Source organism: Hyaena hyaena, unplaced genomic scaffold (assembly GCF_003009895.1).
Source record: "Hyaena hyaena isolate Hyena2069 unplaced genomic scaffold, ASM300989v1 scaffold_385, whole genome shotgun sequence".
Taxonomy (NCBI): domain Eukaryota; kingdom Metazoa; phylum Chordata; class Mammalia; order Carnivora; family Hyaenidae; genus Hyaena; species Hyaena hyaena.
Genome location: NW_024081022.1, coordinates 1,339,539 through 1,354,785, shown reverse-complemented (window position 1 = coordinate 1,354,785; position 15,247 = coordinate 1,339,539). Strand labels below are relative to the sequence as shown.

The window sequence follows — 15,247 nt, the reverse complement described above, 5'->3', positions numbered from 1 at the left end:
CCCCCCCCCCCCCCGGCACACAGGTGCGCGCACACACACGCACACAAACACTGAGGCAGAGACACCCCCCCAAGGGGCTCAGGGCCATGGGGGCTGGTGACTGTGCTCTCACTAGCTTCCGTGACTCTAGACTGATCCCTGCCGTGCCAGGGGCTGTCCCGCCCGAGCCCACCGGCCCCCTGTGGGTTCAGGACCAAAGAAGCATCCAGTGCCACGAAGTCCCTCACGGAGACGTGATGCTGCCGGGTGGGACAGCCTCAGGAGACACGCCAGCCACGTGTGGGGCAGCGCCGTGCCGACCCTCCCCCCAAGGGGCTGAACAGCCCATCTGTGTGGCTCATGCTCCATGCTCGCTCATGCGGAGGGAGTGATGTCCCCAGGCGGCCTCAGAAAGGAGGAATTGCAGGGGGCGAGGCAGGGCGGGGGGTGGGGGGGGCACTGACTTGCCTCCTGATGGCCTGGGCCTCTGTCTCCGTCTGGAGATGGGAGATGGCCTGGGTGACATCCAGGGCCCCTTCCACACTGACCGCTGAGGACCCAGCGACGGAGCCCGAGGAAGGGGCTTTGCCGCAGGGTTGGGGCAAGGACGAGACACGTTGTGAGGACAGTGCCCCCAGAATACAGGGGCCCAGGGAGGGGAAGGCCAGGGAGGGTGATGGGGTGAGAGAGAGGGTGCTGTGCCTTCCCGGACGAGCCCAGAGCTCAGAGAGCAGGACAGAGGTGTGACCGCGGCAGACACTAATCAGAGCCCTTGAAGAAGAGTAGAGAGTAGATGTTCAGTGTAACTTCCCCCTCCCCCGCCAGCCCCCTCCTCCTCATTCACCGTGGGGCACCAAGGCAGGGTCATGGGCACAAAGACCTCCATTGCTCTGAAAGGCTTGGGATCCAGAGGACTCAGAGATCCCAGGATGAGGGCCTTGACCCCCAATCAAACCACTGAGGGGAAGGGTCTGGGCAGGCTTAGCCACTGGTTTTTGAGGCGTGAAAAGGATTTAGAGAGAGAGAGCGGAATTCATTTGCTTTTGTCTGTGGGCAGCTTTGGGGGCCCTGGGGGAGAAGGAGGGAGCCTATCCCATGAGAACAGCCTGAGCATTCCCATTTCCCCCAGGAAGCCCCCCACTCAGACCCTCCAGAAGGCACTGTGGACAAAGGCAGCAATTAGCATGAGAATCGGCCCCACAGGGGGGGATGAGATCACTGGCCTGGGGTGGGGGGGTGTGTACACTGTGTGGGAGTCTGCTTGTGTCTGTGCATCTAGCTCTGTGTCCCAAATAGGCATGTGGTGCTGTGTGCAGCACATACGTGACATCTGCGGGAACGTGTCCATGTGGTTTCACGCGCACAGCCAAGCTTAACGCCGCGTGTGGCTTTTGTGTGACGGTGGGGACAATGGAGAGGAAGCCTGAGGGGCCAGGGCTGCCAGCTTAGCCGAGTCCTGCCTGTGGGCAGAGGACTGACCCGCCTCTTCCTCGCTCGCCCCCAGGACCCTCCTAGAGGCCGAGAACTCCCGGCTGCAGACCCCCGGCAGTGGTGTCAAGGCTCCCCTCAGCTTCCAGGGTAAGAGGAGGGGCCGCCTGCCCCCCAACTCTCTCCTTCTGTGCTCTTTATACCCCAGAGCTGGGTCGTGACTCTTGGGCCTCGTCAGCAGCGAGTGTGCTCTCAACCCCGCCCGGCGGAGGTGGGGGCGGGGCTCACAGCACTCTTGCTGCAAGTGGTGGCCGCTGCCCGTGCCTACTGACCCTGTTTCCTGCCCTCTGCCTTTCCAGACCCTAAGCTGGAGCTGCATTTCTCTGGGACCCCAGAGGGCCGGCATCTGGGACCTCTGCTCTCTGCCCTGAGCCCTACCCCCCTCTCTTCGCCCTTGCCCGACACCCTAGAAACACCGGAGCCAGGCTTTCTGAAGAGCCAACAGTTCCTCCAGGCCCGTACCCCGACCTTGGCCAGCACCCCCATCCCGCCCACACTCCTGGCTCCCTGCGCCGTTACAGATGCAGAGATCAGAGCCCAGGACGGCCCCCTCCCCCTGCTCCAGCCGCAGGTGGGGAGGCAGCGGGCTCCGGAGGCCATGAGGGCTGAAGCCAAGGTGGTCATCCCCACCGGCGTGCTGCCGGGGCCGGAGGAGCCCGGGGGCGAGCAACAGCGGGCCAGCACAGGCCAGTCCCCCTCGGCCCCACCCCTCAGCCCCGACCACCCTAGTTTAGAAGCCAAGGGTGAAGAACCCAGTGGGTCTGGAATGTCCAGCAGATTCCAGGAGGAAGGTGAAGGGCAAATTTGGGGGCTGGCAGAGAAAGAAGCAGCCGTAGAGGTGAAAATGGTGAATGGTCTGCAGCAGGCAACACGGCAAGAAGATGGGGGTCTGACCTTGGGAGAAACCCAGGACTCTCAGGTTCCTTTGGAAAAAGGAACTCTAAAGTCCCCAGAAATGGAAATTCAAGGGCCACTGACGTCCCTGGAAAAACAGACCCAGGAGCCAGTAGGGCCTCTCGAGAAGGAGGGTCCCGAGGATCTGAGGCTGTTGGAAGAAGAGACTTTAGACGCATCAAGAAGTCCAGGAAAGGAGAGTCAAGAGCCACTGAGGTCTTTAGAGGGAGAGGCTGTGGGCGTGGTGAGGCCTCTAGAGAAAGAGGTGCTCGGACTGCTGGAGCCCGGAGGAGACGAGGTCTCGCAGTCGCTGCAGTCTCTAGGAAAGGAGACTCGAGAGCTGCTGAGGTCTCTAGAATATGGGAATCAAGAGAACTGGAGACCTCTAGGAAGAGAGAACCAGGAGCCAGTGAGGCCTCTAGAAAGAGAAAACCAGGAGCCAGTGAGGCCTCTAGAAGAAGATCAGGAAACACTGAGACCTCTAGAAAGAGAGAACCAGGAGCCAGTGGGGCCTCTAGAAGAAGATCAGGAGACACTGAGACCTCTAGAAAGAGAGAACCAGGAGCCAGTGGGGCCTCTAGAAGAAGATCAGGAGACACTGAGACCTCTAGAAAGAGAGAACCAGGAGCCAGTGGGGCCTCTAGAAGAAGATCAGGAGACACTGAGACCTCTAGAAAGAGAGAACCAGGAGCCAGTGGGGCCTCTAGAAGAAGATCAGGAGACACTGAGACCTCTAGAAAGAGAGAACCAGGAGCCAGTGGGGCCTCTAGAAGAAGATCAGGAGACACTGAGACCTCTAGAAAGAGAGAACCAGGAGCCAGTGGGGCCTCTAGAAGAAGATCAGGAGACACTGAGACCTCTAGAAAGAGAGAACCAGGAGCCAGTGGGGCCTCTAGAAGAAGATCAGGAGACACTGAGACCTCTAGAAAGAGAGAACCAGGAGCCAGTGGGGCCTCTAGAAGAAGATCAGGAAACACTGAGACCTCTAGAAAGAGAGAACCAGGAGCCAGTGGGGCCTCTAGAAGATCAGGAGACATTGAGACCTCTAGAAAGAGAGAACCAGGAGCCAGTGGGGCCTCTAGAAGAAGATCAGGAAACACTGAGACCTCTAGAAAGAGAGAACCAGGAGCCAGTGCGGCCTCTAGAAGAAGACCAGGCAACACTGAGGCCTCTAGAAAAAGTGAAGCTAGAGCCACTAATGTCTCTTGGAAAAGACCAAGAGATATTTAGACCTCTTGAAACAGAGAATCAACAGTTATTAAGATTTCTAGAAGGGAGCACAGAGGCCATGCGATCTTTGGAAACCGAGAACTTAGAGTCAGCACAGTCTGCAAGAGAAGACTTGGGAATACTGCAGTCTCCAGAAACTCAAGAGCCACTCTGGTCTCTGGAAGAAAAGCATCAGGAGACAATGGAACCTCTAGAAAAGGAAAGTCAAGAACCACTGGAGTCTACGGAAGAGAGCCAGGAGTCCTGGAGATCTCTGGGAGAGTGGAACCTAGAAAACTCGAGACCTCCAGAAGAGAAAGGTCAGGAAAGTCAAAGGTACCTGGCAGAGGAAGAGACCCTGGAGCAGACAGAGAATCAGGAATCCCCGGGGCCTTTGAAAGAGGAAGGGCAGGAATGGCCACTGTCTGCCCCCCAGCAGGGGAGGCAAGAGATGATGGGGGACCAAACGCCGTATCAGGAGATGCCCCCTGGCGGGGCCGCAGCGGGCAAGGAGGCTGAGGCAAAGCTGGACGTGAGGGAGTGGGGTGACTTCACCGGGAAGTCTGGGGGCCCTGGAGCGCGGCAGCTGGCCACAGGGGAGGGAGGGAGCGCAGATGCGGGGCACCCAGGGAGCCCTCAGCCCAAAGAGCAGAGGCTCCCAGTTGAGGCGGCCGGAGGGGAGGGAGGCACCGAGGGCTTCCTGGACCCTGCAGGGCAAGGGCCAGAGCAAGCGGGGCCCCCGGGCCTCCCAGCCCCCCAGGGCGTGTCAGAGGGGAGAGACCTGGCGTTGGAAGGTGGAGAGGAGGCCCTGAGCAGCAGCCAGGCCTCAGAGGGCCCCGAGGGGCTAGACACGGCTGTGGGGGTGGCTGCTGCGGGAAGCCAGCAGGGACCAGGGCAGGAGGCGGTGGTGCCCCCCGTGGGTGAGGGAGGTTTGGAGGCAGAGAGGACGCAGGGCTTGAAAGGGCTCGCAAAGGACCCAGAGGAGGCAGCTGCTCTGAAACCGGAGGCTTCCAGCCTGCCCGGCAAGAGCACAGACCCCCAGGAGCCTCCCAGGGGCCGGGAGGACTCAGAGCCTGAGGCCCCCTGGGGGGCAGAGGGGGGGTTCCCTGCCGAGAGCAAGGATGGGCCCCTGGGGCCAGAGGAAGCAGGGGGAGGTGCGGAACTAGTGCAGGACCCCCCCAGCCCCAGGCCCACAGAGCCCGGGTTCCCCACCCTGATCCCCGGAGATGCCCCTGGAGATGCCCCTGGACCCCAGCCCCTGGCTGAGTGGAGCCGCGAGGCCGGCTGGGGGTGGGAGGGCAGAGGGGAGGCTCTGGGAGGGGCGGAGGGGGCCCCCGAGGATCCCCAGGAGGAGGGGGAGGAGAACCGAGAAGACAGCGAGGCCGATGAGCTCGGAGAGACCCTGCCTGACTCCACTCCCCTGGGCCTCTATCTCAGGTCCCCCGCCTCCCCAAAGTGGGACCTGCTTGGAGAGCAGAGGCTCTCCCCTCAAGGGGAGACCAGAAAGGAAGGCTGGGACCCTTCTGTCCTGGCCCAGCCCGGGGAAGAGGAGGGGGAGGGGGAGGAGGAGGAGGAATGTGGTCAGGACTCTGACTTGTCGGAGGAATTCGAGGATCTGGAGGCGGAGGGTTCTCTCCTTCCTGGGGGCCCCGGGGAGGCTGTGGAGCCTCAGGGCCAGGAGCCCCAGCAGCTGCTGAAGCCTGCGGCCTGGGAAGGGGACGGGGAGTCCGATGGGTTTGCAGATGAGGAAGAGAGCGGGGAGGAGGGAGAGGAAGACAAAATGGAAGAAGAGGGCAGGGAGCCCGGGGCTGGCCGGTGGGGCCTGGGGCCCTCTGTCAGCACCCTCCGGGCTCAGGGCGGCCCTCAGAGGGGGACCCTCCCGGGGGCTGAGAGCATGGACGTTAGCGTCCCCTGGGGTGATGGCCTGAGGGGCAGGGCTGATGCCGGTGAGGAGTCCCAGGACAGCACGGAGCCCTCGGGCTCAGAGGAAGAGTCTGACCCTGTTCCCTTGGACAGAGAGGACCCAGTCCCCGGGGCTCTGGAAACCGGCGGGGGGGTGGAAGGCACCCGCCTGGAGGTTGGGGGCACCCTTGGTGTCAATGGCCAGGTCCCCAGCTTGAAGGAGGAGTTAGAGCATGTGAATGGGGGGGTGGTAAACGGGCTGGAGCAGTCGGAGGGAGGAGGCCAGGGGAAACCGGGGGGCCCCCAGGGGGACCCAGGGAGCCCCTTGGAGGACGAGGAGGAGGGGGGTGCCCTGAAGACCGCTTGGGCAGGAGCTCCTCTCCACCTGGGCCCCGGCCAGTTCCTGAAGTTCGGTCAGCGGGAAGGAGACCTGGAGTCCTGGTCCTCTGGGGAGGACTAGGGAGAGAGCCCCTCCTCCCTCTCTGGGGACTTGCTGGGGTGGGGGTGGGGTCCCTGAGCACCCTCCCTGCCCAGAGGCAGCACCCTTAAGTTACGACCTCTTGACCTGTGGTTTCTGTCCCAGAGGCCTGGCTGGCCAGGGTGCAGCGGGGTGTGGCACGGGGGTGCCTTCCCAGAACCCCTGTGACCCCACAGAGGGGCCCCTCCTGCTGCCACTGCCCCCCAAGGCTTAACCAGCTGAACCCCCGTAGGACTAGCGCCTTTCCTTACAGCCCCCCTTCTCCCCCGCCTGCCAGTGGCGGGGGACTCCTCCCAGGCGAGGGGCTGTGGCATCTCCGCCACAGGGGCCCCCATCACACCTTCTCGGGGTGTCTGGCCACCGGCTGAGGGTGTTCCGTGTCCTGAGCCCCTGAGTTCCCGCCGCGTCATGTCTGACTCATCCCCGCCCGAATAAAGTCATGTTTCCACCTACAAAGTCTGGACTCCTCCTTCCCTAATTTGGGGGGTCCTCAGTGGGGGCAGAGGGGGCCCGGGTGATGGGGAGGAAGCAGGATCTGGGTACTGGCCACCCTCTGAGGCGAGGAGGAGCTGGACGGCCTCATGGGGCCCGGGGATGGCTGGGTGGCAGTCCAGGTGACCCCAGGGCTGGCAGAAGCCAGGCCCATCATCATCTCTACCCACAGCACTGATGACAGGGATTAGGCCCAGGGCCACCCCACCTTGTGCACCCCCCATCCCCACCGGCCCCTCAGTGCCGCCAGTATAATGAGCCCCTTGCCTCCAAACCCAAACAGTCGTCTGGCCCGTGATGTCTGCTCCGAGTGGCTGGGTCAGAGCAGCGGGAGGGGACAGGGGGCCTGCTGTGCCTCAGTCTGGCTGTGCGACCTCTGGTCATCGTTTAACCTCTCTGAGCCTCCAATTCAGCCATGCAGTGGGGGGCACTGGGCGGGGGTGGGGGGTGCAGGGGTAGAGCGGGCAGGGCAGGAGGGGGCCGGGGGTGGAGCCAGCACCTGTTGTTTCGTGAAGATGTGATGCTGATGTGAGGCGGGGAGGGGGGGGTAAACCGGCAGGTGCGGGGGGGCTGGGGGGCAACGCTGTCGGCCTGCCAGCGGGCATTTGGCCTGGGGTCCCCCCCACCAGCCACAGCTTCTCTCCACCCCCATCTCTCTTCCCAGGAGTTCTCTGGGTCTCTGTGTGGGGCAGAGAGAGACGAGGGGTTCCTGGATTGGACGGGGCCTTGGAGTCCGGATGCGAGATAGAGAGCACTCGGGCTCAGGGTCCGGGGTAGGGGCGGGGCTGCCCACAGATGTTCCACCTCCAGGAAGGGCTGGTGGGGGGGGTCAGTGAGAGGTGGAAGTCCCAGCCCCGCTGGCCCCCACTCAGTCCCTCCGGCCAAGGAGGGGTGGACAGGAGGCGCCCTGATACAAGGGCTCTGTCTGCTTCTCTGCACACGCCTTTCTCCTTCTCCGCTTTGGAGTCTGTCTCGGGCCCCCAGGCCCCCATTTCGCCTGTGGGTTCAGGATCCTGTGTCCCCACCCTTCTGGCTAAGCCCGCGCTCTCCTTCCTGTACCCACTGCTGACCAGCCTTGCCTGACCACGCCAGGCACCCAGGCCAGTGAGGCCTACTCCCTGGAGTAGGACAGAGGAGCCCTGTGCTTGATTTCCCCCGGCCCTCGGGCACCACCGCCTGGGCGGGGGCCAAGCACGGAGGCCACGCCGAGCAGTCCTTCCCTGCCCCCGGTCACTGAGATCCCTGGTCCCCTACAGAGCTACCCCCACGATCCTAACTGGGGGTGGGAGGGGGAAGGATGTGAGCTAGACAGAAGCGAGAACCTTCATAAAGGGGGTGTGTAGTGGGGGGCGCGTTCTCTTTGGAAATGGCAGTGTGTCTACGCAGCAAGGCGAATGAGAGTTAGACAGGACCGGGGACTCTCCCGGTGGCGATAACAGCTGTGAGGGTCACTCTTCAATCAGTATCTGAGCACCACGCGGGCGCTGGGCACCCAGCGCTCCTTGCTCCCTTCCAATGGACCGAGGGCTCTGGGTGGAAGTCCTATTGAAAACAGATGATTAGGAGGCTGTGGGAGCACCGAGAGGGGCCTCACCCGACCTGGACTGGGGGAGTGTGGGGACAGGCGCGGGGGGACGGCTGTCCCAAGAGCCCGAGGGATGAGCGGGAGGAGGAGGAAGTTGGAAAGGATCTTAGAGGGAACGGCATGTGTGAAATCCTGGGGCCAGGTGACAGAGTCTGGGCGTGTGTGAGTGTGTGTGTGTGTGTGGCTGGAGGTGGGGAATGATGGGGAAGAAAAGCTCACAGGGGGACTGGAGTCGAGTCACTGGGCCCCGGCCTCACCAGGCAGCCGGAGGGGGGGGTGGCGGATACGCGTCTTCCCCTGGGAACAGGGAGACTCTGAGGGCTTGGACTCATCAGTTGGGCATGAGCCGGTTTGCATTTTCAAATGCTGCTGAAGGACGGACAGGAGTGTGCAGGGGTGCTCCTGGGAGGCCACTGCAGCGGTCCGGGCAGGGCGCCGGTGGCCGTGGCCACCAGGGCGTACGTACGGGAAGCAGGACCTCAGCAGCCGGTGACCTGGTGTGGGAGCTGGAGGCTGTGTGGCCGCAGAGTCCCCCCCACCCCCGTTTCTGGCTTGGGCAGTGGGGGAGGGCCGTCCCATCTCTGAGCTGGAGAACCCAGCAGGAAGTGGTGACCTCCAGGAGAGGGGGCCAGGGTGGAGACACGAGCTGGAGGGTGGCTGGCCTAGAGGTCACCAGAGTCCCCAGGTACCTCCCCGCAGAGAGGACACACCTGTGCAGGACCAGCAGCCAGGCCCGGCTGTAGGAGGACCCTGTCATCTCAGAGCTCTAGGAAAGCACCCACTTTGGGCAGCATGGTGCCTCTGGGGGCCCTGGAGATAGACGGACGGATGGATGGACAGAGGATGGACGGATGGGTGGACGATAGACGGACGGACAGACGGACGGATGGACGGACTGATGGATGGATGGACAGATGGACGGACGGATGGATGGACGGACAGATGGATGGATGAACAAACTAAGGGCTGTGATGGAGTCAGACATCAGGAAGCACTTTGGAGGGCTGAGTCCCCAGGGAAGGGAGTATTCAGGCAGCACCCCCCCCACCCCCCTCCCAATGCGAGGACAAGTGGGAGGTTATTCTCGGCCTCCGCTGGGTAAATATAGCCTCTGAACTGGGTGGGGGCGGGGTGGGGGGCCGGAGGTGGCTTCCTCGGTTTGTTTGGGGCACTTCCTTATAAGGCTGTGCAGGCCGAGGCGCCAGAGGGTGAGGTCAGGGGCTGAGCTCTCCATTCAGCCAGCCCCATGCTGTCCTTGTCGCAGCCATGGCCCCGCTGCCCGCAGCCTGCCCGCCCACCCCGCCGGGGTCTCAGAGGAAATCAAAGGCCTGGGCTCTGGGCTCCGGCCCAGGGAGCTCACATGGGGCCTCTTAAAGGGCCCCGCAGCCTTCCTGCCTGCTGTGCGAGCCCAGTGCAGGGGTGTTGGGGGTGGCCGTCCGGGGTCCCCTGAGAAGCCGGTCCGGGTTTACCCTCAGTGCAGCACTTGCTGTGGCTCCCACAGCCTCACTCATATTCCTCCCGCTGCTGGCTGCCCCTCTTCCTCAGGTCTCTGAGGTCAAACACGCAGCTTCATTCACCGCTTCCACAGGCCCAGCCCTGAAGCCGCCCTCCGCCCCCCTCTCAGCCCCTCCGTGGGGACCAGCTGCTGCTGCTGCCACTTGACCCTGTGGTGTCTCAGCTGCCGTCTGCTATGCCATCCTTGGCAGCCGGGGAAGGAGGAATGTGGTTTAATTTCAGCTGGAATGTGCCCTCTGGGCTGCCTGTGGGCAGGGGAGGGTACGGGGACCAGGCCCGCCCACGACCCAGGAACCCAGGAGGACTCTGGACTTGGGGACAGGCCCCTGGGTCCCCCCCGGCCCTCTCCCACCCTGCAAGGGAGGCTCCAGGACGTGCCCTACAGAAGGTTGAGTGGTGTTTTCGAAGCTGGGGAGAGATGCTTGTTGTGAACGCAGCGAGTGCGCCAAGAAAGGCCCCAGGTGCCGCTCCTGAGCCTGCAGTGGAGTCTCGGGCGGCTGACCTCGGGGGCAGGGAGAGGGGCAGAAGTGGGGGCCTGAGGTGAGGGCCCGTGGGGTCTGCACGGGAAGCAGGGGAAACACGATGTCCTCCCACATCCGCCTGTCTGCTCCCCCACACCGTCCCCAGGGTCCCCCCTGTAACCTAACAACAGGGAGGCAGCCCGGACCCCAGGACCCCAGGTCCCAGAGCCCTCCTGTCCCCTGAAGTCATCTTGCCCACTGCCCCCAGCTCCCCTCCTCCGGCCCCATTCACCCTGCCCACCCCCATGACTCAGCTGTGGCTCCAGAAATAAATGGAGGCAGATGCCAGGGGGCCACCGTCGAGGAGGCCCCTCCCGGCAGCTGCGGGCTCAGCTGCTGATGAGCCAGTGTCCCGGGGGCCGGGGAAGGGAGGCTGGAGGGCTTCAGGGCCGGGGAGGCGCCCCAGCAGCCCTGGCCCTGGTCAGCCTCCCTCGCCCTCCCCCTGCTCTCCCTTCTGTCCTCTCCCCTACTTGCTCTCCCCGCCTCCCTGCCCCCCCACTTCTCCTGAATCCCCTGGTTTCTCCTGGAATCCTTCTTTCTCTAGTCACCCACACGTCACAGAGAACCGCAGCTCACCTCGATGGGGAGACTGAGGCACAGAGATGTCCCCTGCCAATGCAACTAAGAGTGCCAACATGCCTCTTGGGGTCCACCAACACGGGTCAAGGGGCTGCGGGCCGCTCCCCTTAAAAGTCCCAGTCCCAAGTGGTCAACAGCCCCCCTGCCCCTGCTAACAAGCTATACAAAGACTAAGGGGGAAAAACATCAGGAAATAAACACAGAGGCTGCAAGAGCCACCCACTCCGTCCACTAGCTAGAGTCCAAGTCCTTCGTGGGCGAGTTCCCGCACATCCCTCCTCCTCCTCCCCCCTCCCCTGTCTTTCCTCCCCTTCCCAGCCCCTTCCCAGCCCCTTCCTCCCGTGGCCCCGGATCTTTCTGTCCTTCCTTCCTGGGAGGAAGTGGCTGGTTTGCAGCAGGTGGAGCGGAAGCTAGATCTCAGCAGGGACCGCAGTCTGGGCACCAAAGGAACCCGGGTCCTCATTTGGGGCAGGAATCTGGCCGCAGCCCCCAGGGGGAGTCCTCCCTCCTCCAGGGGTCTGACGGGCTGAGCATTTTTGGAAGTCTTTGGGCAGCCCAGACAATGGGGCCCTTTCTCTCCCTGCGCAGGAGACGGGCCTACAGGCCTGGGACAAAGGCCCCAGTGAGGTCAGGGCAGTGTGTGGGCGTTGGGGGTGGGGAGGTGCAGAGTCGGGGCTGAGCGGGGAGGTGGGGTGAGGGTCAGAGCAGTCGGGGGGGGGGGGTGCTGGGGACCTTGGTCATCTTGGTCATCGGAGGGCATCACCGGGCCTGTCTCACCGGGCCCTCAGGCCCCTCTGCCATCGACGGCCAAGCACCTAAGGCCGGACCTCCCTTCTCTACGCCTATCCATACACCCTGACCTCCTCCCGAGAGAACGGGACACCCCGAGGCTGACCCCATGTTGGACACACAGGAAAGAGGCTGAGAGCTGGAGCGCACGCCCAGGGGCTCAGCAGGGGTGGACACACGGTCTGTGCTGTCCTGGAAGCAGGCAGGGGTGGACACAGGCGTCCCTGCTCCGGCTCTTCCTGGATGAGGTGCCGAAGCCCCCTCCCCAGCCATCTCTTACACACACACACACACACACACACACGCACGCGGGTCCGCACTGGACTCTATTCAGGGTGCTGAGTCATCCCTGGACTGGCTCCCCCTTCTCCAGGAAGCCCAACAAAGCCAGGAGAAGGCTTCCGTTTCCGGCAGCCTCCCTGAAGCGCTGGCAGGTGCCCGGGAGGGGGAAGGATTCCAGTCCAGCTCCGTGTCAACCCCTGGAACGGGCACAGATCAGAAGGCGGCCCCCAGCCCCCTGCTGCAGGGGAGCGTCAGTGAGGAAGTGTTAGTGGCAGGGCTGGGAAACCCAAGCCCCCTCCAGCACACCCCCAGGAGCCCCCTGGGGAAGCCAGCTGGCCTCCCAACTCCATCGCTGTGCAGATGTTTCCCAGAACCTCCCTGAGGAGCCCAAGGACCCTGCCCCCTTCAGCCTTCTTTCTCCTCTCGAGGCCCTACCTTCAAAGACATCTGGTTTTGATCAGCTCACAAATCCAGCTAATGTCTGACATCCCGAACAATGCACTGACCAGGCAATCGAAGTACAGAATAAAGCGGGGGTCTACTCTGGCCCCAGGATCATTTTCCTCCCTGTGGCTCCTGGAGAAACAGCCCCATTGCCCGGCCATGGTAGGCTGGGTTGTGCGGGGAGGACAGCGGGGGGGCAGGTGAGCCCTGGGCGAGGACAGCGGTGGTAGGTGGGTCTGGGGGGTCCTGCTGGATTCCCAGCCACAGCTGGTTTGGGGTCTCCATGCCGGTGGGCAGCATGGCGGAGCGGGGGAAGCCCCCAGCTCCTCTCAGCAAGCACCGGTCCTGCCTTGCCTCGCTGCCCCCGGGTCTCTCCAGGCGGCTCTCAGCCCCTTGCTCCTGTGATCGGCCCCTGCCTCGGTTTCAGCAGGTTGTCCCGACTTGCAGGGAAGGGAGTGAGAACTGCCCGCGTGGGCGAATGCGGTTCACAGGGGCGCAGGCAGAAGTGCGCCCACCTGCCGCGTGCACGCGTGTGACCGGCGTGAGCGCCGGGCCGGGCAGCACGAGTCACCCCCATCGGGCAGGCCCCGTTCTGGACACACGCTCCCGGCCGCCGTTCTGAGAGTGACCTCACCATCGCAGCCTCCGCTGACTCACAGCCCCAGGGCCAGCGCCGCACGGCCGGAAGCCACCCTCCGCGCGGCAGCCCGCGACCCGCTTCCGCGCCCGGCTGCGCCGAACCGGCGGTCGCGGCGCCCCCTGGCGGTCCTCTGGGACTCCAGCGACTCCTTGCGCCGGGCCCGGCACGCGCACGCGCACGCGCACACGGCACCGTCAGGCCCACGTGCCTGAGTCCACAGCGCCCTCTGCCGGGCACGGCCTGGGAAACCTACCAGGTCCCTCCCGGAGCCCAGTCCGCCGCGGGGGCGGGGACCCCTCCTCGGCTCCCTCCTTCCCGCCCCTCTGCTTCCTCTGCTGGAAGCAAGCCCCCTCCGACACTCTAACCCCCAAATCTGCGCTCCCTCGAGTGACCCCTTCCCCGGGAACCTCAGAACCGGGACACCAAAGCAGCGCATCTCTGCTTCCTCTGCGGCCCTCAGTCCCCCTCCCTCCCCAGACTGAGCTCGCCTAGGTCGGCTGGACCCGGCGCCCTAAGCACCCCAGCTCCTTCCAAACACGCTGACACTGTCCCCCAATCCCTGTGAGCTCCTTCGTCCCGTAAATACCCGCCGGGCAGCTCTCCTGCGTCAGGCACTGTTCTAGCCCCTGGCATCTGGGGGACCTCTCTGACCTCCAGAGGTTAATAAACACAGGAGGGCTGTTTGTCCTGGGAGGCCCCCGCCCCACTTTCCTTTTTCTCTCGCTCACGCAGAAATGTCAGACTTGCTTGTGCTCAAATGCAGCTTTATTTCCTGCTGGTTTTACAGACGCTCCGTCCTGCAAGCCCAGGCCCCTGGAAAACCCGACGGTGGGCAACGTGCCCCCCGAGGGGATGGAGGGGGCGGAAGGCCGGCAAGGGGAGGGCAGCTGGGGCACTCAGGGACCTCCCGCTGAGGCCCTGGGGGGACCACCTGAGCCAGGGTGGGGGAGAGGGTCTAGTCTAGGCTGAGCCGCCCAGGTGCTTCCCGCAAACCCCTTGAGGCACTGCCGCCTGGAGGGCAGCCCCTGCCTCCCAAGTTGCCGAGGCTGGTGACGGGGAGGGGGCAGTGCCGGCAGGCCTTGCTCCCTAGGGACCTGGAGAGGGACTGGAAGGGGGGGTCCGAAGTGCGTTCCAGCGTCCCAGTAGCCTCCCCTGATGTCCTGGGGCCTTCACCCGGTGCGGCGCGCGGGCCTGGGAAGACACACACTCACCCTCTACCCTGGGAGCCTGCGCCCCTCGAGCCCTGGGTTAAAACACTCGCCTTGGCTCAGCCAGTGTTCTCAGACATCAGCACTGAAAGGGACCTCAGGGCACCCAGTCCACCTCCTTCTCTGCCTCAGAGACGGGCAGTGGTTACTCCAAGGTAACACAGCCAGGGACTGGCAGAGCTGGGACCAGAGCCCAGAGCTTCTGTCGGCTAGTGCCCCCCGCCCCCGCATCTTCCTGGCACTCACAGGCCTGCGGGGCACACAGGAGATCTGGGGGGGCTCCCAGCGACCATTCTCCTGGCAGCGGATCAGTGGCTGGTTGCGCTGGGTCAGCCCCTCGCGGCACCGGTAACGAAGCACGGAGTCTACTTCGTAGCGCAGTCGTGGGCGGCCAAACACTTGAGCCAGGGGCATCTCTGGCGGAGGCCCACAGGACACTGCAGGGGGGACACAGTCAACAACGGGGAGCCCGGGTCTGTGGGTGACAGTTCCCAGAATCGGCATGAGGAGGAGGAGGGGATGGGCCATAGGGTGGTGCAAAAAAAAGAGCAGAGGTTCCTAGTGGACCACCTCATTTGTTATCTCCCCTTGCCCATGGCCTGGAACACGTTTCTGACTCCTCTGTAGCTTTGCCCCCTCCTTTTAATTTTATTTATTTATTTATCTATTTATTTAGTGTAGGGGAGGGGCAGAAAGAAAAGACCCCCCCCCTCAGCCTGGAGCCCCCTGCGGGCTAGAACTCACCAACCGTAAGATCTTGACCTGAACCAAAATTAAGGTGGGATGTTCAAGGGCTGAGCCACCCAGGCGCCCCGTCCCCTCCTTCCATACCCGCGGCAGCGCCCCCCGCCTCCCCCTTGCCGGTCTCACCCAGTCCCATCTTGCAGGTGTAGGACAGGTGGTAGTTGCAGGGCACGTCACTCCATTGTCCCCGGTCGTGCGGCACCACCACCACGCAGTCCTCCCCAGACAGGAAGTAGCTGTCGGGCTGCCCCGGGTTCCAGTTCTCGTAGAGCTGGGCGGACGGGGTAGGGGAGGCGGTGAGGGCCCGCCCGCCGCAGGGAGGGGGGCACCTAGAGGGCCTGAGAAGGAGGCGGGGGGGGGCAGGCCGGGGGGGGGAGGCCGGGGGGGGGGGGGGGGGGGGGCGGATGGGACGGGCGGAGGTCGGGGGGCGGGTGACAGGCGGAAGGCTGGTGTGCGGTGTAGTGCTGGAGGAGAGAAGCGGGGGGAGGGGGGGGGGGG

The 15,247-nt window shown here is 63.9% G+C and overlaps 2 protein-coding genes across 2 annotated transcripts in view; one reads left to right on the top strand and one right to left on the bottom strand.

Moving 5' to 3' along the window:
- The window catches only part of NES (nestin), an 8,975-nt gene extending 2,569 nt beyond the window's left edge, over nt 1-6,406 (top strand). Inside the window, exons 2-3 of the mRNA XM_039251290.1 lie at nt 1,484-1,557; nt 1,767-6,406. Coding sequence (XP_039107221.1) covers nt 1,484-1,557; nt 1,767-5,932 — 4,240 coding nt within the window. The 3' untranslated portion in view covers nt 5,933-6,406. The remainder of the gene's footprint in view (nt 1-1,483; nt 1,558-1,766) is intronic.
- A 7,138-nt stretch (nt 6,407-13,544) lies between these two features.
- Nucleotides 13,545-15,247, bottom strand: part of LOC120244654 (brevican core protein-like) — a 14,775-nt gene continuing 13,072 nt past the window's right edge. The window contains exons 2-4 of the mRNA XM_039251288.1: nt 14,876-15,031; nt 14,252-14,442; nt 13,545-13,988 (exon numbers count right to left, since the gene is read on the bottom strand). Of these exons, the coding sequence (XP_039107219.1) occupies nt 13,884-13,988; nt 14,252-14,442; nt 14,876-15,031 (452 nt within the window). The 3' untranslated portion in view covers nt 13,545-13,883. The remainder of the gene's footprint in view (nt 13,989-14,251; nt 14,443-14,875; nt 15,032-15,247) is intronic.